Source organism: Nothobranchius furzeri, chromosome 1 (assembly GCF_043380555.1).
Source record: "Nothobranchius furzeri strain GRZ-AD chromosome 1, NfurGRZ-RIMD1, whole genome shotgun sequence".
In the NCBI taxonomy this organism is placed as follows: Eukaryota; Metazoa; Chordata; class Actinopteri; order Cyprinodontiformes; family Nothobranchiidae; genus Nothobranchius; species Nothobranchius furzeri.
The window spans coordinates 56,014,611-56,038,982 of record NC_091741.1 but is presented as its reverse complement, the minus strand read 5'-3'; the positions used below and the strand labels follow the sequence as shown (position 1 = coordinate 56,038,982).

The following is a 24,372-nucleotide window of genomic DNA, read 5'->3' as shown; positions in this document are numbered from 1 at the left end:
GAACCCCGTGAGCAGGGAGGACAGGCCGTCCAGCTGAAGCTCCTTAAGGCTGAGGGTCCGATGGAGCTGGACCAGCTCAGGCTGGAGACCGGCGAGCTCCGCTGGGTGGACCTCAGGCTTGCTCCTCTGGCTCTGAGATGAGGGAGCTGCAGACTGGCCCGGGACCTTCTCCTGGCGGTTCGGGGAGGTTAGAGCATCCAGGTGAGACTCCTGGAGGCTGACGAGCTGGCGGATCCGGCCAAGCTCCGGCTGGAGCTCTATCAGCTGGGCTACAGGTGCTGCTCCTCCACCTGCAGACGATGGAGGTGCCGATTCGGCAGGAGACGGGACTGCTGGTCTGGCTGGAGACGTGTCCAAGCTGCTGCGTCGGGCAGGGGCAACTGCGAGCTCACATTTCCGTCCCGGAACACCGGATTGTGGTGGAGTCCGGCGTCTTTCCCCACGCCGTGGACCGACTCCGGGGGAACAGACAGCCAGCCTCGTGGCTTCATAGTCGGAGCGATCCAGGAGTGTCTCCCGGTCCAAACTCCCATCCAGTTCCGAAAGGGCGGTGAGGATCGCAGAGGCTGAAGGTCGGTGCCGTCGTCTGCGGCGAGGCAGAGCTGGAGCTGGAGAGGGAGAAGGAGAAGCCGGCCGGTGGTCGGAGGAGAGGAACTGGAGTAGGCACCCCCAGGGGAGAATCTCCCCGCTGGATCCGTTACTGGGTCGGTTCATTCTGTCAGATGTGCTGCTGAGTGGAGCAGAGCTGAGGCGAACATCCAGGCATGGGAGGAAGACAGGCAGACCGGTAGGGACGTTTCATAAAGCCTTTTGATTATGGAGCACGCTGGACAATGAAAAAATGAACCGAAACAAGACACAGAACAGAAGGGGTTTGAATAAAGGAGGACCGGGAGCTAAGGTGATTGGGAAAACGAGAGGCAGGTGGGAGTAATTAACGAGAAACAAGGCTGAACCAAACAGGGAGACAGGACAGGGTGTGACAGTTCCAGAGTGACGGTGCTAGAAATGAAAAAGCCCAGTCTCCACGAGTCCGACACCTATTACTGTCACACCCTGTCTTGTCTCCCCGTTCTGTTTAGTCATGCGTCTCCGTTGATTGCTCTCACCTGCCTCTCGTCTCCCAATCACCCAAGCTCCCGACCCTCCTGTATTTAAATCCTGTCTGTTCTGTGTCCTGTGCCGGTTCATTGTTTCAGTTGTCTAGCGTCTGTCATTATTAAACTTATGGTAAAAGTACCTACCTGTTTGCCTTTTTCCTCCCTGCGTTTGGATCCTACCTCCGCTCCACTCACCGGCACACGTGTGAAAGAATGAACCGGCCCGTTAATGGATCCAGCGGGGAGATTCTTCCATGGGAGTACCTGCTCCGATGGCTCACCCCGAGCCACCAGCCGGCTTCTCCAGCTCCAGCTCCGCCTCGCCACGGACAGCGGCGCCGACCTGCGCCCTCAGCCGTCCTCTCCACCCTTCCAGCGCCTGATGGAGGATCGCATCGAGAGGCGCACTCGGATCACTCCAGTTACATGGGCACCCGCCTGGCTGTGTGCTCCCCCGGGGTTGGTCCACGGCGTGGGGAAGAACGCAGAGCTCCACCGCAGCCCTGTGTCCCGGGAAGGAGCTGTGAGCTCGCCGCTGCCCGGCGCAGGAGCTTGGACCTGCCCCCTGTCAGACCAGCAGTTCTGTCTCCGGCCCGGTCGGCGCCTCCGTCATCTGCAGGCGGAGGGGCGTTGGCCGCAGCCCAACTGACAGAGCTCGTCAGTCTCCAGGCAGAGCTTGGCTGGGTCCGCCAGCTCGTCAGCTTCCAGGAGTCCCGCCTGGACGCTCTGTCCTCCTCGGGCCACCAGGAGAGGGTCTCGGTCCAGCCGGCGGCTCCCTCATCTCAGGGCCAGAGGAGCGAGCCCGGGGTCCACCCAGCGGAGCTCGCCAGTCTCCGGGCTGAGCTGGCCCAGCTCCATTGGACCCTCAGGCTTAAGGAGCGTCAGCTGGACGGTCTTTCCTCCCTGCTCTCACAGTTTCCAGCACCACCAGTTCTCTTACATCAAATTCCAGCGGTGGTCCAGGAGGTCGCACCGCATCCGGTCCAGCCTGTCCAGGCAGCTCCTCCCGCAGCGGCTCTGCCTCCGGCCCAGAAGCTGACGGTACGGGCCCGGACGCAGGCGGTACTGGCCCGAAAGCAGACGGCACCGGCCCAGAAGCAGACGGCACCGGCCCAGAAAGAGACGGCACTGGCCCAGAAGCTGACGGATCGGGCCCAGAAGCTGATGGATCGGGCCCAGAAGCTGACGGATCGGGCCCAGAAGCTGACGGATCGGGCCCAGAAGCTGACGGATGGGGCTCAGAAGCAGACGGATGGGGCCCAGGCCCAGAAGCTGACGGTTCCGGTCCAAAAGTCTGCTGTCCAGAAGTTGGCGGTCCAGAAGTCAGCAGTCCAGAAGTCGGCAGTCCAGAAGTCGGCAGTCCAGAAGTCGGCAGTCCAGAAGTCGGCAGTCCAGAAGTCGGCGGTCCAGAAGTCGACGCCCCAGGACCAGAAGCCGACGCCCCCGGACCAGGTGCCGACGCCCCAGGACCAGAGGCCGACGCCTCCGGACCAGAAGTCCATGTGGTCGATGCCCTGTCCTGTCCTGTGGTCAACGCCTCCTCTGAAGTCGACACCTTCTCTGAAGTAGACACCTCCTCTGAAGTCGACACCTCCTCTGAAGTCGACACATGACTAAACAGAATGGGGAGACAAGACAGGGTGTGACAGTACCCCCCCCCCCAAAGGGCGGATCCCAGGCGCCCACAGGAACAAGGAGCAGGGCGGGAGGAGGGGGACACGGAGGGAGGGCCCAGAGGAACCGAGGGACCGAGGGACCGATGGAGAGGAGGCAGGGACTAGCAGAGTCCGGGGGCCTGCGCCTGGGACAGAGGAGGAGACTACGGGCTATCGGAGGCCGACGTTTGCGGCAGAGGATGAGGCGACGGGCTCTCGGAGGCCGGCGTATGCGGCAGAGGAGGAGGCGACGGGCTCTCGGAGGCCGGCGTCTGCGGCAGAGGAGGAGGCGACGGGCTCTTGGGTGCCCACGCCTGGCGAGGGCAGGGCCGGCGGTGGCCGAAAGCAGGAACGCCAGAGGAGACTCCCCGACTGGACGCGGCTTCGTTGGGCTAGAGGGCCCGTCGACTTCTGGAGTGGGTAAGGCAACTTCAGAAGAGGCGTTGACTCCACTCACTGGCACGCGTGTGACAATTACGAGGAACAACTAGCTGGCCCTGATCACAGGAGCGCAGAGAGCGTGATGGGACATATCGTTTTAGGATAGTACCACACACCATCCATTGGTGTTTTCAAGTCATGCCTGAAGACTCACCTCTATAACAAGGCTTTTAGATAGTGATTTTTTATCTTTTCTTTTTTGCTGGTTTTATTTACTTTTATCGGTTTGTATCTGTTTGCTGTATTCTGTCTGTTATATTGGCAATTGCGTGTTTCTGTTTTTATGTCGGGAGGCACTTTGGTCGGCTCCCATGCTGTTTTAAAATGTCCCATATAAATAAAAACCATTCCCCTGATGAAACATGGTATTTATCTGGCAATCATCTGCATATAGGTAAAACACAAGGCAGTGTTTGTGGATGATTGAGCGTAGGGGTAGCAAATAAATGGCAAAAAGAAGTGGGCCAAGAATCAAGCCCTGTGGGACCTCCCAGCAACGATCCTCCCAGGAGGAGAATGTAATTTTTGGATTTATTTACTTCAAGCAACATATATCAAAGTGATTTTTATCAAAATTCACATTTTCCTACTTTTGCAAATTAGTTCGTCATTTGTTCCCAGTGAAATCACTATTTTGTCAGTTTACCCTTTTTCCACTAGAATTTACCCTGCAGCAACCCAACATATTAACCCAGCTCACAGGAAATGAAGTTAACAGAGCAAAGCAAGAGGTAATCCTTATAGGTTAACATGAATTCAGCTTTACTTGTCTTCTATCATCATCACATCACGATCAGGCTTAGAGTGTGTCACATCTAAAGCAGTCAAGGGTGGAAACAGTTCTTAAACATGTTTTGTTCTGTCTTTCTTAGTTATGTAGTAGCATATATTATGATGTTTTGCCTATAGTTGCTAAATGGCGAACAGCCTGTATTTGTATAGCGCCATCTACAACCCCCAAGGCACTTCATAGCACATCAAGCCACACACACACACACACACACACACACACACACACACACACACACACACACACACACACACACACACACTTTCGCATGCTGATGGTGATGAGCTACATCATAGCCACAGCTGCCCTGAAGTGCACATACAGAGGTGAAACCACCGGCCTCTCTGAACACCACCTGCATGCAGGGATAATGAAGTGTCTTGCCCAAGGACGCAACTGACACAGATTGAGTGGGACTCAACCCCACAAACCCCCAGTTATGAGATGGGTACTTAACTCCTGTGTTTATGTTTATGTATTTAGCCGACGCTTTTGTCTTAAGTGACTTACAGGTAATAATCAAGCCAGCAGGTTGCTCTTGAGGCAAACAACAAACATTATTCACTGTGCCACTGTCGTCGTATGTTTCTGCATTGGCAGCTCTAAAGCTTGTTCATATCCTTCTTATATTCTCTTGTTGTATCACCCACCCCTTTAGTGTATTTAAGGCTAAGTGTCCCCCACTCTGGACGTATGTACAGTCTATGGTTTAACCAGAAACTTAAAAAATACCTGCTGGTGTTCTTTTGTTTCAAGAAACATCATTGTATGTTTAAGATCTCAGGTTCCACACACTAAACTACAAATCCCACTGGGAGAAAGTTTACAATAGAAGACGGTTTCATTCATGGCTCCATCTGACAGAAGCAATAAAAGTCCTCAAAGCAATCATAATGTTAAATAACAGAGTTTTGCTCTGAGGATATTGTAAACGAAACACATTCCTTTGATAGTATAGTTCATATGTGAACGCTGGCTGACAGGAAATGTGTTATAAAGCACTATGAGATCGGTGAGCACTCAAATTCAATTCAAATTCAAAATACTTTATTAATCCCAGAGGGAAATTGATTAACTCCTTTGTCGTTCAAATTTATTTTATGCAAATGTACTTTCGATGAAGTCATGCATATTGTTTTGGGGTTTTTTACTGGATATTTTTCCTGTCTGTGCAAATAATTTATTACAAATTTTTACGAAAACAGTTTCATTTCTCAAATGAAGAGAAGAAGACAATAATAGTTATTTTGAACACTAATGACTCATCTAGTTTTATTTGTGTTGAAGCAAAGGTATGGTGTGACTGCCAGGTGGGGTTTTCTCTCCAATGCTTACAATGAATGACTCCTCTTCGTAGTTAATAATGGTTTGGATTTATATATTGCTTTTCAAGACACCCAAAGTGCCTTCCATTATTCACGCACTCTCACATTCACTCACTGCTGGTGATGGTAAGCTACTATCTAGCCACAGCCGCCACAGGGCGGTCTGACAGAGGCAAGGCTGCCATTTTGCGTCATCGGCTCCTCTGATCACTCCCAACACTGGTAAGTTGGGTGGTGTCTTGCCCAAGGACACAACAGCAGAATACCCCTGGCGGGAGCCGGAATATAACCCATGACCCCCTGATCATGAGGCAACTTGCACTACCACCTGATCTAATGCTGCCCGACTTGTTGCTAGTTGTCACAATTTAATTTATGTTTTAAATCAACCCTAATATGATCTCACTGTTACAAAACATTTTTAAAAGTAAATAAGCCCATATAGCTTTTCATATTTGTACATTTTTATTGTCTTAAAGCTGCTGAAAAATCTTTCCAGAAAAGCGCTTTACGCTGTTTGGTCATATCTCAATAACATTAAAGGTGCATTATGCAAGACTGAAGAAAGAATGACATCCTGTGGCCAAATCAGGTTGCTGTCTGTTTTTCTAAGCAAAAAGTAACTTTCTTAATTCCATATTTTGGAATTTCATGGCTATTGCCAGTTAATGATCAGCCCAAAAAAATTCTAGATTCTAAGCAAAGACAAATCTTAAAAGTTGATAAGTAGATAAATACATTGTCATATCTGGTGTTAGCACTCTTGGGTGTTTTACTGTATGAAGCACCTACAACACTTACAATGCCCCCGGCATTAGGAGGAAGTGGTTATTTGCTGTCTTGCATTTTTGGTAACTGAAAAAGTAGTTTGAGATATTTATAGAGCCAAGTATTTGCATCTAACCCCTTCATTCCACCGGAGCCGTCAGCAGCACATCATAGCTGCTGATAGGAACCGCTGTGGTCAACAGAACCTTTTCCACCGGAGCCGTCAGCAGCACATCATAGCTGCTGATAGGAACTGCTGTGGTCAACAGAACCTTTTCCACCGGAGCCATCAGCAGCGCGAGACGGCCGCGTCCCAGGAGCAGCATGTCGCGGCCCTTACGCGCCGGTTTCTGTTTTCTATGCGCGGTGCCTCTGAAACGGGTCAAGTTCGACATTTTTGGGGAAGGAAAGACAGGAAATCGGACGCAGAAACAGAGCGAAGCTCCAGAGATTTTCAGAATAAAGAAACGTACTGCCTTCCGGTTGCTTTACTTCAAAAAAGGTTACTAACTGTGCGGCCCCGTGAGAAGTTATCACCTAGCTAACGGTCTCCTTTGTTTTTCAGGTCCGTATTGGCGATTATAAAACGGACAGAACATAAAACACAAACCTTTTGGAGCCATGTTGTAGTTTTCTCCTGGTTGTTGTTGTGTTCACTGACAAAGTCACTCGTGTGACTTCGTGCTCTGTCGGTGACAGCTGCTCCCTGCTTCTTCGCGTCTCGTGGGAAGGGCCAAGCAGCAGCTTACGCGAGCAAGACGTGCTGCTGCAGTAACGTGCTGCTGACGGCTCCGGTGGAAAGAAGGGGTTATTCACAATTAGCTTTGTTAGCTCAACGTTAGCCTCAAGACTGCTTCACCCGACAGAGTAAAACAGAAAGACGCCCTGGTTTCTTAGGGGCACAATAACTTCTGGGTCACTCCTGTTTACTTGCTTTGTGTCTTTAGACAACTCTGACACTTTTTTCCTGCTGGTGTTTAATCATGCAGACTCTGCAGTGTTAGCTTGGCGCAAACTCAGCGACCTCACAAACTGACTGGTTGTAAACAGTTCTATGTCCCGCTTAAGTTTTATTGAAAGGAGAAAAACTGACAACCCCCCATCCGGCTGATAAGGAATTGTTTCATTGTAACCTTCTGTCCAACATTATTGATACATTAGACTGTTTTGGGATTATTTCACTTTAAAATTCCTACATATTGCTCTTTTAAACTCATTCTCAAATTAAATTATGTGATCCATTAAAAAACAGAGTATTAGTTGGGTGGGACCCTCAGTGACCATAACGTGAAATATTACCTCTGTGTTTGCAGAAGTGACTGACCTATAGTCATTTTTGTGTTTGCTAAGGTCCACACACCATTTGGTGCATTTACCGAGCTGCATTAAGCACAGCTGATCAATCAGTCTTACAGGAACTGGAACACTAAGGTGTGAACATCATGAAGGAAGTTTTTCTCACAGAACTCTTCCAGTTTCAAGTTGCAGATGTACATCCAATCATACATTGAGACCTTCATCCATTCAGTAGTATGTGAGTTGTTTTGAAAAGGAAATAACAGGCACAGGCAGAAACATTGTTGCCCACCGCTCACCGTTTTGTGGCAGAAGATTTACAGACCAGAAATAAAGGTTGAAGTTAAGGAGCATCCACGGAGTTTGAAATCTTTACACTGTGGTGGAGGTTAGATTTTCTTCTGTAGTTCTTTCAGCAGCATCTTTCAGAACCTTGTGAATGAATGTTCTGCAGGTTTGCCTGAGCAGACAGGCTTTGTGCCAAAGAACGTTTGATTAGATTTCAGCTGTGATCTACATCTCAGATTTCCGCCGTCAGACAATAATCCTTTTTTAGACATAACAAAGATAAATACATGGATCTGAAACAATTACAGCTTGTTTACAAAGTCAGAGAACCAGAAAGTCTGCAAAGCAGTTTTTGCTTTTAGAGTCTGGAGTTTTTATGATCATGAATCAATGTATTGATGTTCTTTAAGTGAATGTTTTCTAGAACCTTTGAAACATTGATGGTTCTTCTTCCTTTTCGCCTGGTTGTCAATTAGGATTTCCAGTGCTGCCACAGTGTGGTGCACGCTTGGAGACAGTGGTTTCCCTGCAAGTGGTCTCCATAGCAACGGGTAGCCACGTAGTCATGGCGGCAGTTTAGGGCAGGGTGTTGGCAGGAAGTAGAGGAGGGTAGAAGTGCTGCTATTAATAGAGCCTGTCAGGAGCCAGCGGTAGAAAGCATTGGTCTAGTGACACCTCTTCGCACACAGACATGTGTGTGTGTGTGTGTGTGTGTGTGTGTGTGTGTGTGTGTGTCTGTGTGTGTGTGTGTGTGCGTGTGTGTGTGTGCATGTATCATCCCGGTTGTTGCCAGACAAGGTGAAATTTATTCACAAATATCGAATAATGAACTAGCTTAAAAAATATGTCATTTTTTCATTTCTAATGTTTATCAGTTATGATTAAAAATCGGAAATCTCCAAGAAGGTAAGTGTTACAAAGTCATTCTGTGGATGGCATGACGCAATTAAAAAACAAAAAATGACAATAAGTAAAAAATATTTTTAAAACTCCATCCAGAAATAAACAGTACAATGTTTTTAAAAAACTACAGAAAAACATGCATGCATATATACAATGTAAGATGTTTATATTTGTATTGTTGCAGGGTTTTTTAGAGTAATATTGAAATAATGTTTTTTTTTAAATGTTAACAAGACCAAACACAACTTTTTTAGCATGAGGATATTTTGCAGCCATATTTCTGAACAACTCATACATTTTAGTTTCATACGTACACCTTTTAAATGCTCCTAGTCTGTTCTTGATAGAAATTTTTTAGAAGACACTGGCAGGATTCAACTTGTAGCCTTCTCATAGCAAGGTATTTATGCTACCTACTGCACCACCATGCAGCCCCCTCTGTAATGGTCAGAAGAATTGGACCCAAGGATCCAGCCAACACAGAGAATCAGGGGTTCTCAATCCAGGAGGACCGATATGCAGCAAATTGTCATTGTTTGGTTTGGTTGCAATCGAGGGAACGATGAATCTGGCCAAGTACAAGGATATCCTAGACAAGAACCTATTCCAGAGTGCTCAGGACCATCACCTGTAAGAAACCTGTTGCATATTTACCAAGAAGACTCACAGCTGTATTAGCTCTAAAGGGTGCTTCTACTAAATACTGAGCAAAGGGTCTGATATTCTCACCACCATGTGCTATTTCAGTTTGTCTTTTTAAATAAAGCTGAATACAGGACACTCGCACCTCTAGGACACTGAGAAGTTAGTTGTCTTACAGAAAACAACGTTTTATTGTTTGTGATTTTAGTCCATATTACACAGCCTGAGGCTTTAGCATAAGAAAGTTTGCGTAAACCAAAAGAAGGAACTAACTTTCTCTCTCTTTCCTTTTCCCAAGGAATTGCCTCCATGACTGTTCCCGTGTACACCGCTGAAGCATCTCCGCCCCACCTTCGAGGTCAGCTAGTGACCGTCAACACGCTCTTCATCACCGGGGGACAGTTCACCGCCAGCCTCATTGATGGCGCCTTTAGCTACATGCATCGCAATGGATGGAGGTCAGATGGACAAAATAAGTCGCAGGAATACTCATGATGTAGTCAGATATGTTACTAGTGTTTTCTCTTGGTTTCTTTAAAAATGAAATGCCAAAAGATTCTGGCTTATTCAAAATGTCAATACAGGCTCAGATCAGCTGTTATTGTTCACTGAGAGCAGCTGTTTTACATTTAAAAAGATACCACGCTTACACCCTTCTGTCATTTTATTGTCTCCAGTCTTCTGCCTCTGTTTGCATCCTTCTCCTGTTGTCATGCTAAACACAGCTTAAGACCTCCAGAGGGTTTGAACATTGGGCAGGGAGATGTAGCCTCAGCAGTGGTTTTGATGACCAAAGCAAAGGCTTTTCAGAAAGCCATAGAAAGCTGTGCTTCACACCGGATAATGACTTTAGAACCCTCTTTGTTTTGGTTTGTAATGTTTCCTTATTGGCACAATACGTGTACAGAATAGGAAATTGTATCATCACAATGATCTTTTCTATTTAAATGTGCAACATTATCTCGTCCATTTTTTTTTTCAAATACAAGCTCTATACCCTTGCAAGGGTGATGGAGGGGGCATGGGAGTTTGCCCAACCAATCCACATGTGTTTTGTGGATTTGGAGAAGGCTTATGACCGTGTCACCAGGGGCACCCTGTGGGGGACGCTCCAGGAGTTTGGGGTGGGAGGCTTTCTGTTAAGGGCCATTCAGTCCCTTTACCAGAGGAGCATGAGTTTGGTCCGCATAGCCAGTAATAAGTTGGACCTGTTCCCGGTGAGGGTTGGACTCCGCCAGGGCTGCCCTTTGTCACTGGTTCTGTTCATTACCTTTATGGACAGAATTTCTAGGCGCAGTCGTGGTGTGGATTGTGTCAAGTTTGGTGGCAGGAGAATCTCGTCTCTGCTTTTTGCGGATGATGTGGTCCTCCTAGCTTCATCCAGCTCTGACCTTCGGCTCTTGCTGGGAAGGTTCACGGCCAAGTGTGAAGCGGCTGGGATGAGGATCAGCACCTCCAAATCTGAGACAATGGTTCTCGACCGGAAAAGGGTGGCTTGCCAACTCCGGGTCAGGAGAGAGGTCCTACCTCAAGTGGAGGAGTTTAATTATCTCGGGGTCTTGTTCACGAGTGAGGGTAGGAGGGATCGGGAGATCGACAGGCGGATTGGTTCGGCGTCTGCAGTGATGCGGACGCTGAGCCGATCTGTCGTGGTGAAGAGGGAGCTGAGCCAGAAAGCCAGGCTCTCGATTTACCGGTCGGTCTACATCCCAATCCTCACCTATGGTCATGAGCTTTGGGTAATGACCGAAAGAACGAGATCGCGGATACAAGTGGCCGAAATGAGTTTCCTCCATAGGGTGGCCGGGCTCAGCCTTAGAGATAGGGTGAGGAGCTCGGACATCCGGGAGGGACTCGGAGTAGGACCGCTGCTCCTCCGGATCGAAAGGAGCCAGTTGAGGTGGTTTGGGCATCTGGTTAGGATGCCTCCTGGACACCTCCCTGGGGAGGTGTTTCGGGCATGTCCTGCCGGCAGGAGGCCCCCGGGTCGACCCAGGACACGTTGGAGAAGGTTACATCTCCAATCTGGTCTGGGAACGCCTTGGGGTCCTGCCGGAAAAGCTGGTGGAGGTGGCTGGGGAGAGGACGGTCTGGAGCTCCCTAGTTGGGATGCTGCCCCCGCGACTCGGACCCGGATAAGCGGAGGAAGACGACAACAAATACAAGCCTGTGGCTTCAAAGCTAGGAATTTAATGCTTTTTTTAGCTGTTGGATTTCAAATGGCACAAAACAAACGGAGACAAAATATTTTTTACAGCTGTTAATATCTGCTTGTGCTAAGATGGGTTTCACTCGGGTTGTTCTGTTCTTCCTTAATGATACATATGCTTAGTTATGTGTTATGAATTAAATCTGTTGGTTTAGTTTTTTACATAGTTTTGTCCACGTTTTCTAGAGTGAACCGAAGCATGGTGGGAAGTATAAGTTTGAAAGATTTTATTAATAATTACGCTGATTAAAAGAGGTCAATATTTGTGGACCACTTTAACCCACCCTGACTGTTAGGCTTGGTTTATGCTTGACTCAAGTACATCCCACACGTAAATGAAACGTGCAGCATTTGTGGTTCCTTCCTACTCTCTGCTGCTTGTCTCCACTGTGAGCCAATATTCTCCAAGACTGTAGGGGGCAGCACGGGGCTCTACGGCATGCATACAACACTACACCATAATAGAGGTAGAAATCACTGTTGTTTACAACATTCTTTCACTGTGTCCTTGTCTTTTTCGGCTGTGACAGCAATTATTGACGATATTTTGATCACGGTGATCTTTATGGACCAAATCATAAAGATGTCTGTACTTACGAACCTCCGCCACTATGAGTGCTTGCCAGTCGGCCATGTTTTTCTGCGCAGGACCGTTTGCGTGGTTAGAAAATTTCCTAGGTGCGCTGTGCAGAAACTTTGGGCTGCGCGGAGGCCACGTGGAGGGGGGTGGTTGCTAAAATGACGTAATTTGGCTGCGTGGAGCCGTGTGGACCTCATGGGCACGTCAAGCTTAAACCAACCTTTATTCATCCTTACTGATGGAAGCCAATTCCAGTAAAATCAATGCTTGGAGTTTATCATCATCAAGTTGTGGATTTTAGTTTAACACCGTCCTCTTGAGAATTTACACCAAATTCGTTACTGGATTAAGGTCGAGCAAGCTTCCTGGAGAAGGATACACATTTTTCATGGTTTGTTCATTGAGTAACTTCCTTATCACAAATTTGCTCTTGAATGTGTGGTGGAGAAGATGTTTAGGTACCTCCTTGTCCACATTGTCATCTCCTTACCTAGGTGGGGGTTTCTTTAAGTGACAGAGCCATGAAATGGTTCATTCTGGAAGATACTGAAAATGTTGACAAATGGTAATTGCCTGTATTTGTATAGCGCCTTCTTAGGGTTCTACAACCCCTCAAGGTGCTTCACAATACAATCAGTCATTCACCTGTTCACACATATCCACATGCTGGTGATAATGAGCTACTGTGTAGCCACAGCTGCCCTGGGGCACACTGATGGATGCAAGAAGGTGGAACGTTGGTCCCTCCAACCACCACTAGCAAGCAAGGCGAGTTAAGTGTATTTCCCAAAGACACAACAGCAGCATTCTCTGGCAGAAGCCAGGATTGAACCTGCAACCTTCTGATTACTGGACAACCCACCATATCTCCTGAGCTACTGCTGTCCTACAAAGAAAACCCTGCTGAAATAGCTTCATGTGAGAGAGATATAGAGAAAATTACTTCCTAAACATGTTTTGTACTAACCATAAAACGTTCAACATGTCTTCTTTAAGACTTGACATTTCCTTCAGTTTTCGTTTTAATGTTTCATCATGTGAGCATACAAACGGAGCTTAGTTCAACAACCATTTCCTGTCCCTCTCCATGTGTCATCCTCACCTCTAGGTACATGTTGGGTCTATCTGTGGTTCCTGCTGTGATCCAATTCATGGGATTCCTCTTCCTGCCAGAGAGCCCTCGCTGGTTGATTCAACGTGGGCTCACGCAAAAGGCCCGACGTGTTCTCAGTCAGATACGAGGTCACCAGAACATCGATGAGGAGTACGACAGCATCAAAAACAGCATAGAGGAAGAGGAGAAGGACAGCGGAGGAGGTGAGGGGGGCGTGACACTATCTGTTCGAAAAGCGTGGCTCTGAAAATTTGTAAAGGGAAATAGTGATTGTGGTAAAAATAGAAATTTTTCTGAAGATTTGCAGGTGCACAGCCTAATATCTTGTTTTTAATATTTTATTTGTTACTCTTGTGCCCTCTTGTTGCATAAAGAAAGCATTTAGGACATAAAAATAAAAAAGACACAGTCGAGCTAGAAATCTTACCTTTGAGTAGCTGTTGTTTTATATCAAACAAAGAAGAAACTATTAATTTTCAGAGGTAGAACTGGGTCTGCTGAATTTTTAAACACATTCAAAGGTAGTGATGAAATACAGACGCAACCATGCTTCTGTCTCAGTCTGGAAGCAGTTGTCTTGTAACAAATTTGTATTTCCTCTACATGAATGTCTCTCACAGACAACCTCAATGGTTTAAAAGCAGTTGTCTGCTCTTGCTGTCTCGTTGTATATGTGTGTGTGTGTGTGTGTGTGTGTGTGTGTGTGTGTGTGTGTGTGTGTGTGTGTGTGTGTGTGTTTGTGTGTGTGTGTGTTTATGTATATAAATATACATAAATAGGGGTGCACCGATCTATCTGCCCCAATCTTGGGTTTATTTCAATATCGATGATCGGCCAAACACTGCAAATGGTGCACCATGGACGTCACCAGGATTGAGAGATGGGGGGGGGGGGGGGGGGGGGCTTAGCCCCAGGAGCTTGACCTTGAACATTTTTTGTCACACCCTGCAAAAACTTTGTCAATTAATTCATTATCTGAAGAACATTTAACCAAACCTATTATTTTATTACTTTCTTTTCCTTTCCTACCTTTGTGCATTTTCTCTCTTCTTTTTATAAAAAAAATAACACTTAATCAGTTCATTAGTGGGGTCTATGTTGAAGAAAGATTTTATATGTCCATTAAAAATTAGATATGTTATATTTCCAAATAAAGCTATTCATTTCAGTCTACTGCACTTAACAGGGGGAAATGTTGCAGTCATTTGTTTAATTACAACTTGCTTAATTATAAATGTTACTGAAATATGACAAAGAACAAATGAATAATTGTCAAACTTTTATTCTGCCAAATGAGTGTGCAGTTGACAGTTTTAATATATGAATAACACTGCTATGATATGGAATAAAGGAGTATGTAATTAACAATTACAAGACAAAATAACAGTATATATAAAAATTAGGGCTGGGACTTGATTAAAATTTTTAATCTAATTAATTAGAGGCTTTGTAATTAATTAATCTAAATTAATCACATTTTAATCGTTCAGGAAAATGTGCTCTCAAAGCAAAACTTAATTAAAATTATGAGACAGAGAATTAAACATTAGACATAGTTATTACTGTAAAACTAAAGCTTTTAATAAAAAAATGCATTTTAATTAATCAAATGTCACTGTGTGATATGAAACAAGACCCAAATCAACTAAAATGTATAATTACAAATAGAAAACGCCTGCAAAGGATTCCTGAGCCTTTAAATAGTCTCTCTGTCTAGTTGAACTACTGAAAGAAATTTGACTTTGCACCAGATTCTAATTTTTCCAGATTCTAATTTTTCCAGTTTCACTTGTTTGTATAATTGGGAGTTTTTATTAGCATTTCTACTCATAATGTAGTAAAAGCACATAAATAATAATCCTTCAAAATGACAGTAGAACAGGCACAAATATGATCTAGGACTTAAATGTACTAACTTTTAACACCAGAGCAGGCGTGGCATATTCTGAGAATGATCAGGAACACTAACTGGTTCCAGTTGGATGACTGGAGGATGATGGGATGATAAAAGATCATGGGGAGGAAATAATGATGTGACGAACAGGTGAGCGGACCTTCCTTTCATGGGTCACGTTAAGAAGGGGATGCCTCGTTTGTCTGACTACTTTCATAAACTACTGTTAGGGCACAGAATTATTCTGTCTGGTGCTTTCAGCGCTGCACAGATGTCACGTAAATGTTAAAAAATATAGCTTACCGCAACTTTTCTAAAGTTTCCAGTGCCACCGGGCAGCCGAAGCAGAGACGATCTCTGAAAAATGTCCGCGACACGGACTCCGTTGTTGTCTGGAAGTTCATTTTTTTCAAGTTAAGAAAAGAGGCGGACGGGTTTCCCAAATCCTGCATCAGTCCAAGCAAGGCAACTTCTTTCTGTTTTTATTTCGTTTTAGTAGCCATTAGCACTGTGCATTGTTGTGTGTGTCAGTGATATTCTGTCTACGAGGAAGTCGTGCAATGACAAAGGTTCCGCCGTGCTCGAAATGCAAGGAATTAATCATAATTAACGCGTTAAAGTCCCAGCCCTAAAAAAACTCAAAATGATACGGGGGCTTGTGATTATTTTAGGGGGGCTAAAGCCCCCCTAAAACAGACCTAACAACGTCAGTGTGGTGCACCCCTAGTTAATGTTAAAGCAAATCATTGTTATAGAATATTTTTTTGGGATAAGTAAAACAGGTACAAAAGTTTTGTTTGTAAAATTAGAAACATGAAAGTCTAAAGGAACAAATATGATTTTATAGTTCAAGTAGCAATGCTAAATATGTTAATTTATATTTGAGAACATTACATCATGTCTAGTTGAAACTGGTATCGTTTCATGAGTAATCATATTGGTTTTCTCAATAAAAGGAAATTGACGTAATCTGCTTTGAGTTGAGACAAAATCTGTGTCGGCAAGTCAGGTTTTTCTCAAGATTGGTGACCAAAACTGCAATTGGTGCACCCCTATATATATATATATATATATATACAACCCCACAAGGCACTTCACAACACAATCAGTCATTCACCCATTCACATGCTGGTGGTCCATTCACAGCTGCCCTGGGTTGCACCGACAGAGGCGAGGCCTGCCGAACACAGACGCCACCGGTTCTTCCGACAACCACCAGTAAGCAAGGCGGGTTAAGTGTCTTGCTCAAGGACACAACAGCTGCAGTCTGTGGTCAGAGAATCAACCTTAAACCTTCGAACCTGCAACGTTCCCCTTTCTGGACAACCTGTTAATCCAAAGGGCTCAAATGAAGGCAACTGGACTTCTTCGGTTTCTTGAACGTTTTTTTTTTTTTTTGTCCAAGAAGTCCAGTTGCCTTCATTTGAACCCTTTGGATTACCATGACCTGGATGACTGGGAACCTCCACCAGCATGTTGACAACCTGTTCTACTGAGTTACTGCTGTCCCTAGTACCAGGTTCGGCCCCCATTTTGCCTTCACAACTGCCTTAATCCTACATGGCATAGATTCAACAAGGTACTGTAAACATTCCTCAGTAATCTTGGTCTATATTGATGTGACAGCATCATGCAGTTGCTGTAAAATTGTGGGCTGCACTTCCATGATGCAAATCTACCATTCCACCACATCCCAAAGGTGCTCTGTTGAGATCTGGTGACTGTGGAGGCCATATGAGTACAATGAACTCATTGTCATGTTCAAGAAACCAGTCTGAGATGATGTGAGCTTTATGACATGGTGCATTATCCTGCTGGAAGTAGCCATCAGAAGATGGGTACACTGTGGTCATAAACGAATGGACATGGTCAACAACAATACTCGGGTAGGCTGTGGCCTTGCAACGATGATCGGTTAGTAAATAGAGGCCTAAAGTGTGCCAAGAAAATGTCCCCCACACCATTACTTCACCAGCCTGTACCGTTTAAACAAGGCAGAATGGATCTATATATCAATCATGTTGTTGACGCCAAATTTTGGTCTTTCCCTCTGAATGTTGCAGCAGAAATTGAGACTCATCAGTCCAGGCAAAATTTTTCCAATCTTCTGTTGTTCAATTTTGGTGAGCTTCTGCTAACTGTAGCTTCAGTCTCCTGTTCTTAGCTGACAGGAGTGGCACCCGGTGTGGTCTTCTGCTGCTGTAGTCCATCTGCCTCAAGGTTTAATGTGTTGTGCGTTCCGAGACACTCCTCTGCATACCTTGGTTGTAACGAGTGGTTGTTTGAGTTACTGTTGCCTCTGACCTCTGGCATCAACAAGACATTTTTGCCCAGAGAACTGCCACTCACTGGATGTTTTCCCTTTTTCAGACCATTCTCTGTAAACCCTAGAGATGGTTGTGTGTGACAATCCCAGAAGACCAGCAGGTTCTGAAATAGTCAGACCAGCCTGTCTGGCACCAACAACCATGCCATGTTCAAAGTCAATTAAATCACCTTTGTTCCCCAATCTGAAGCTCGGTTTGAACTGCAGCGGGTCGTCTTGATCACGTCAACATACCTAAATGCATTCAGTTGCCACCATGTGATTGGCTGACTAGTAATTTGCGTTAATGAGCAGTTGGACAGGTGTACCCAATAAAGAAAGAAAGAAAACAATCTTTTCTATAGCGCCTTTCAAGATATTAAGTCATGAGGCGCTTCACAAAAACAAATAATTTCAAATGTAAAAAATGATTTAGAAAATGATCAAAAATATGTTTAAAATGAGCAGAAATTGACAATTGTGGTCAGTGACTATATATCACAAAACAAGGTAAGACTTTCACTTTATTACAGCTTTAGATGTCATGTTAAGCTTCTATTCCTCTCTAGTAAAAACAAGACAAGCCAAAGCCACAGCCACCCTGCATTTGTGCAAGGAGTCTAATTTCTCTTGATAAAACTTAACTAATTAATATTTTTTTTTTGTAGTTTTGGAAGCAGAGTAGAGGTGGTTTAATCAGAAACACAAAAAAGCTTATTACAGTAAAAACAAAAACATAATAAGGTTAGGGAAGTATGATATTGAAGTATTTAATTTAGACCAGCATAGACCCTAAGAATAAAGAAGTCCAGGGAGGATAACGAGTCGCTGCTTCTTTCACTTGTGTGTTTAACACCTTACTTCAGAGTCATGTCCCTTTGATGTCCTCAGTGAGCCTGATTAGACTGATCATGTTCTCCTCCCACAGTGAGATGAAGTATTTTCTACTGAAGGAACGTTAAATTGTTCACAAGCTGTGCTGGATCAACTGACCCTTCTTTTGACTCCAAATAGTTTTGCTTTATGGATTTGCTGGTAGGAGTTTCTGTCCACCGATTTTTCTCCAATCAAACATCGGTCCTCCTGTCAAAAGTGAGAGGAATCAAAAACAAATGTAAACACAAGGACAAGGTGGGAAAGGCAAGTGTCTGCAGTGTCTGTGTGTGTGCGTGTTTGTGCGCGTGTGTATGTGCGCACGTGTGTGTGTGTGTGTGCATGTGTATGTGTGTGTGTGGGGGGGGGGGGGCAGTTAGAAGATATTCATACATTATGGTTATTTTTTGTATGAGCTGACCTTTGCTCATCCACATCTGTGCATGCATTTGATCTGAGGTGGTGTGTGCAGACATTATTGATCCAGGTTGTCAGAATGGAAGTCGATGGAGCTTAGTTAGCTGATCTGGTGTGTGTTACACTCCAGTCTGGTCTGGCAGATCTTTATCTTGTTCATGTTTATGTTTATTTATTTAGCAGACGCTTTTATCCAAAGCGACTTACAATTTATAACCTATAGAGCATGTTGTGATCTGTGGGGGAAACCGGAGTACCCGGAGGAAACCCACGCATGTATAGGGAGAACACGCAACTCCAGGCAGAAAGGCCACAGCCGAGTTTCGAACCTGCAACCTTCATGCTGCGAGGCAACAGTGCTAACATCTGCGCCACCATGCAGCCCATCTTGAAACATCTCTGTAATCCCAGCTCAAACTGGTCAAAGAACAAAGTACTGAAAGGCAACAACGTGCACGCAAGCTTATTTAGATTTTTTAAATTCTGTTTTAACCCTCTGGAGGCAGTCGTTGCAGATTTGTAGGAGTTCAAACCTACCTACCTGGTTACTCTACATACGTATTTCATGAGCATTTTTAACTCAGAAGTACCCCTGAAGGACTTAGTTGTTCGTCCTTTTATCAAAACTTAATTTGATCTTGAGAGGGTTAACTCTGCTGTCTGATATTCAAGGAAAAGAAAAGCAGGGGTTAAAAACAGAAGAAATAATCAGCCTTGATAACAGAACACATATACAGAATACAGTTTGATGATTTGTTTTTTGGAGAGGGGTGTTTAAAAAATGTGGTTTGCCAACAGTCCTTAATTTTTTTCTGTTGACACCTCACCAGTATTATTGTTTCATTTCATAGGGTTAGAATAAATGTCACTCAACCTTTCCACTAGATATGTAAATGTTGCACAATGTAATACAGGAGTTTTACCCGCAAGCTCCCTTTTAACCAGGAGCATTACAGACACGAAAACATCCCAAGCAGCTGGTCTTGCGAGGTCACAAAATCATGGGAGAATTTGACTTCCTGTCTGACCAGATCTGAACTGCAAAGTGTGACATGGTCTGGAAGCATAGTGTGTAAAAAATAGACTCAGAAGTCTAAGCACTGCATCCCAACGCTTCATGGACACGTCCAAAACACGGTGCTTCACGGCCGGTGGAAAGACACCTGTCCACCATAACGGCAGCTAATTATGTTCCGCAGCCATTATGTGGTGCTCTCTCATCTGGTGGAAAGGAGGGGTCACTTTTAAGAACTACCCAGTCCCTGTGCAGCGAAGCAAGAGCTGCGTCTTCCTTCTGAGCACTGAGCTTGTTCCCTGTCCTCATTCTCCATGATGTTTGCAGATGATGTGATTGTGTTTGTGTCTTCAAGCCATGACCTTGCACATGCACTGAGGCATTTCATATTCATTTGGGACGTGGCCTAAATCACTCGTTTGCTGACAAGCTTCGTCCCTAGACCTTTTAATGTGTGATCAAAGTCTTTCGGGGATGACTCCCCAGACAACTTAATCCCCTGATTCTTCAAATCCTCAAAAGGATAAGCAGAAAAGTTTGACAATTTTGATGTTGATGATGGAACGCTCAATCAGAATTTCAAGAGGAGTTCGAATATCTAGTTCTTGCTTTTTTGATGGTGCAAAAAATGGACCAGTTGCCAGTGGTAAAGCAGAAGCTGAGCAGAAATGTGAAAGTCGTGATTTACTGGACTGTCTCCAACAGGGGAAGATTTGAACTGTTACTCAAACAAGATACTGGTTGCTTTAATGAGGTTCCCCAGTAAAATTTTATTAAATACTTCTCCGTCAGCTTGAGTGTGGAATGTGGAGTGCACACGCAATGACGGAGATGTTTTCCCTTCTCCGTCACCTGGGGAAAGTTGCAATGCAATTCTCCTCCAAGACAACAGAGGATGTAGCGCTGTTCTGGGGTATCCTGCCACCATTGCAGTCATGTGGTCCTAATTAATGCATTTCCTATTGTGTTTACATTGTTTTAATGTAATCCCTCTTCCTCCTCCACCTCTTCATGCTATCGATACCTCTAAACCCACATTTCTCATCATTTCCATCTACGAATAAAACACTTGCTGCGTATCTTTGTACTTCTTCAGTCATAAGTGACTAAACGTTCATACTTTGGACTTTTCCAGTAGGTGTTCCATGTCTGCCTCTAAATATTTTTTGAGGGGGGCGATGGCAGTGCTGTTGACAAATTTAAAGGAAGCAGCATCCTGACCAGTCCTTAGCTTGCAATCTCTTTTGGCGGATAGTCAAGTTGGGCATATCTCCGTCGGAGAGCCCTTGTGCCAACGTGCAGTGGCGTTGCCTGTCTCCACACCCATGCAGATGGAGAAATATAAATTGGCAGCCAGGCTTGACTTTAAGGGATAAGGTGGTGAGATTGTTTGTATCTAAAGGAATCAGCTGAGGTGGATCCATGCACATCTTTCTGTGGAGACTCCAGAGAAGACCCAGAAACACATTTTACAACAGTAAACCTAATATTCGTGCCTTCTCTACTCAGAGATGATTTCTTCAAGTATTGCAGTGAACATCCTTTCAACTGCTACATCCTGCAGTCTGACAAGTTTCCAACTACAGGTGCTGGCCAGTAAATTAGAATATCATCAAAAGGTTGAAAATATTTCAGTAATTCCATTCAAAACGTGAAACTTGTACATTATATTCATGCAATGCACACAGACCAATGTATTTCCGATGTTTATTACGTTTAATTTTGATATTTATAGGTGACAACCAATGAAAACATCAAATCTGGTATCTCAGAAAATTAGAATATTCTAAAGGCCAATGAAAAAATGTTTGTTTCTCTAATGTTGGCCAACTGAAAAGAATGAACATGAAAAGAATGTGCATGTATAGCACTCAATACTTAGTCGGGGCTCCTTTTGCCTCAATAACTGCAGTAATGCGGCGTGGCATGGACTCGATCAGTCTGTGGCACTGCTCAGGTGTTATGAGAGCCCAGGTTGCTCTGATAGTCGTCTTCAGCTCCTCTGCATTGTTGGGTCTAGCGTATTGCATCCTCCGCTTCACAATACCCCATAGATTTTCTATGGGGTTAAGGTCAGGCGAGTTTGCTGGCCAATCAAGGACAGGGATACCATGGTCCTTGAACCAGGTGCTGGTGGTTTTGGCACTGTGTGCAGGTGCCAAGTCCTGTTGAAAGGTGAAGTCTGCATCCCCATAAAGTTGGTCAGCAGCAGGAAGCATGAAGTGCTCTAAAACTTCCTGGTAGACGGCTGCATTGACCCTGGACCTCAGGAAACAGAGTGGGCCAACACCGGCAGATGACATGGCACCCCACACCATCACTGACGGTGGAAACTTTACACTGGACCTCATGCAACGTGGATTCTGTGCTTCTCCGCTCTTCCTCCAGACTCTGGGTCCTTGATTTCCAAAGGAAATGCAGAACTTGCTTTCATCAGAAAACATAACTTTGGACCACTCAGCATCAGTCCAGTCCTTTTTGTCCTTGGCCCAGGCGAGACGCTTCTTGCGCTGTTTCATGTTCAAGAGTGGCTTGACACACGGAATGCGACACCTGAATCCCATGTCTTTCATGAGTCTCCTCGTGGTGGTTCTTGAAGTGCTGACTCCAGCTGCAGTCCACTCTTTGTGGATCTCCCCCACATTTTTGAATGGGTTTGTCGTCACAATTCTCTGCAGGGTGCGGTTATCCCTAGAGCTTGTACACTTTTTTCTACCACATTTTTTCCGTCCCTTCGCCTGTCTGTTAATGTGCTTGGACACAGAGCTCTGTGAACAGCCAGCTTCTTTAGCAATCACCTTTTGTGTCTTGCCCTCCTTGTGCAAGGTGTCAATGATTGTCTTTTGGACAGCTGTTAAGTCAGAAGTCTTCCCCATGATTGTGGTGCCTTCAAAACAAGACTGAGGGACCTTTTAAAGGCCTTTGCAGGTGTTTTGAGTAAATCAGCTGATTAGAGTGGCAGCAGGTGTCTTCTATATTCAGCCTTTTCAGAATATTCTAATTTTTTGAGATACCAAATTTGGAGTTTTCATTAGTTGTCACTTATGAATATCAAATTTAAATGTAATGAACATTGGAAATACATTGGTCTGTGTGCATTGCATGAATATAATGTACAAGTTTCACGTTTTGAATGGAATTACTGAAATATTTTCAACCTTTTGATGATATTCTAATTTACTGGCCAGCACCTGTAGACTTTTGTAGCAGATGTGTTTTCAAACAAACTGTGAGCGTGCTAGTAACTGGACTCGAAAGGATAACTGAAACACATTTAGAAACCTTTTTATTCTACGTCTGCCATGCTGTAAAACTGTAGTTCTTTTCTTTTCACTCTCGTAGCACCTTTTGTTCTAACCCATGAACAAATAATCACCTTTTTTTATCACTCCTTGGTGAGGAAAAATAGATCTAACTTCCAAATTTGTAAGTTTAATTGTAACAATGAGATGTGTGTGTCTCTGTTCATTTTATAGGTGGAAAAACAAAGAAAGCTCACTGGTTACCATGGGAACTATACTTTGTACATCCCTTTTTCTCTCACCTCTGATATGAACAACAATTACAGAATCTTTAACCCAATCATCTACCCCCATGTGTTCCTTCCATCTGCAGCACACGCTTGAAGATAAACATGCAACAGATAAAGTAAAGTTATCAATTTCCAGTGGTGTCAAATGAAATGTTGGAGTGTGAATTTTTTAAAGAGAAGCTTTTCTAGTTTTTACAGGTGTTTACCCTCTCTTGTAAGGAGAGTTTTTTGATACACAATAAAAAACAGTTCATTAACTTTTAATCTGAACCAAGCAGCTCTATTTCTATGAGCCAAACTCACACACTAGTCACTCATTCATTTTCTGTCACCTGATTGATTATCGGCCCAGTGTTTATGGGAGACATTTTGGTTACGTGATATGGTCATTAACATCTCTCACAATAAAATACCCAAACAAGAACAACAACAGTGAGTGAGTTTGGTTTGTCAAAAAAGAGCACGATCAGTTTTGGCTTCAAGCTCTTCATCCTTTATTTTCAGGTCACAAAACTCCTTGGATGAGTAGAGAACTGTCATCGCAAAACAAGAAACGACCTCCAATCACCTTAAAATTACTAAATTTTCCAAATAAAAGTTTGGATTGCCAAGTTTTAAACTCTAGTGAACATCTTTTTTTGTGAGCCAAACTCACATGAAAATGACACCTGCCTTACATCCCTGCTTGGTGTTAGTTTGCGTGATAAATGTTAGATATTGTTAAATCAGGCTCATAAAACCCACTCAGTAGGGATACAAGGGTGGTTTCCATGTGAGTTTAGCTTGCTAAAAAGGTTAAAGGGGACAGAATATACAAAATTCACCTTTTGCGTCATTTAGATTACCATGTGGGTTTCTACTGCCTCTACAAACTAAAAAAAAAAGTCCATTTATTTTCTGTCATCGTTTGAGTTTAGAAATTATGTGCCTAAAACAGCTTGATCCAAAAAGGCCCCGTTTGTGATGTCATAGATTAGGAAAAGAGAACCCTCTCTCACTTGCAAGAGGGAGCTGCTGCTGGAGGAGCAGCGGCTCTACTCCAAGCCCCTCTTTAGTCATAACGCCGTGGCGGCATCAGGGAGCCTTAGGTAATTTATAAGTGGTAAGACCGTAAATGGCCTGTGTCTGTATAGTGCCTTCTTAGGGTTCTATAACCCCCAAGGTGCTTCACAACACAGTCATTCCCCCAGTCACACGCTGGTGGTGATGAGCTACGATGTAGCCA

The 24,372-nt window shown here is 44.6% G+C and overlaps 1 protein-coding gene across 1 annotated transcript in view; it reads left to right on the top strand.

The window, feature by feature from the left end:
• LOC107382370 (proton myo-inositol cotransporter) overlaps nucleotides 1-24,372 on the top strand; it is a 140,283-nt gene that overhangs the window by 17,876 nt on the left and 98,035 nt on the right. The window contains exons 2-3 of the mRNA XM_054739590.2: nucleotides 9,507-9,666; nucleotides 13,106-13,314. Of these exons, the coding sequence (XP_054595565.1) occupies nucleotides 9,507-9,666; nucleotides 13,106-13,314 (369 nt within the window). The remainder of the gene's footprint in view (nucleotides 1-9,506; nucleotides 9,667-13,105; nucleotides 13,315-24,372) is intronic.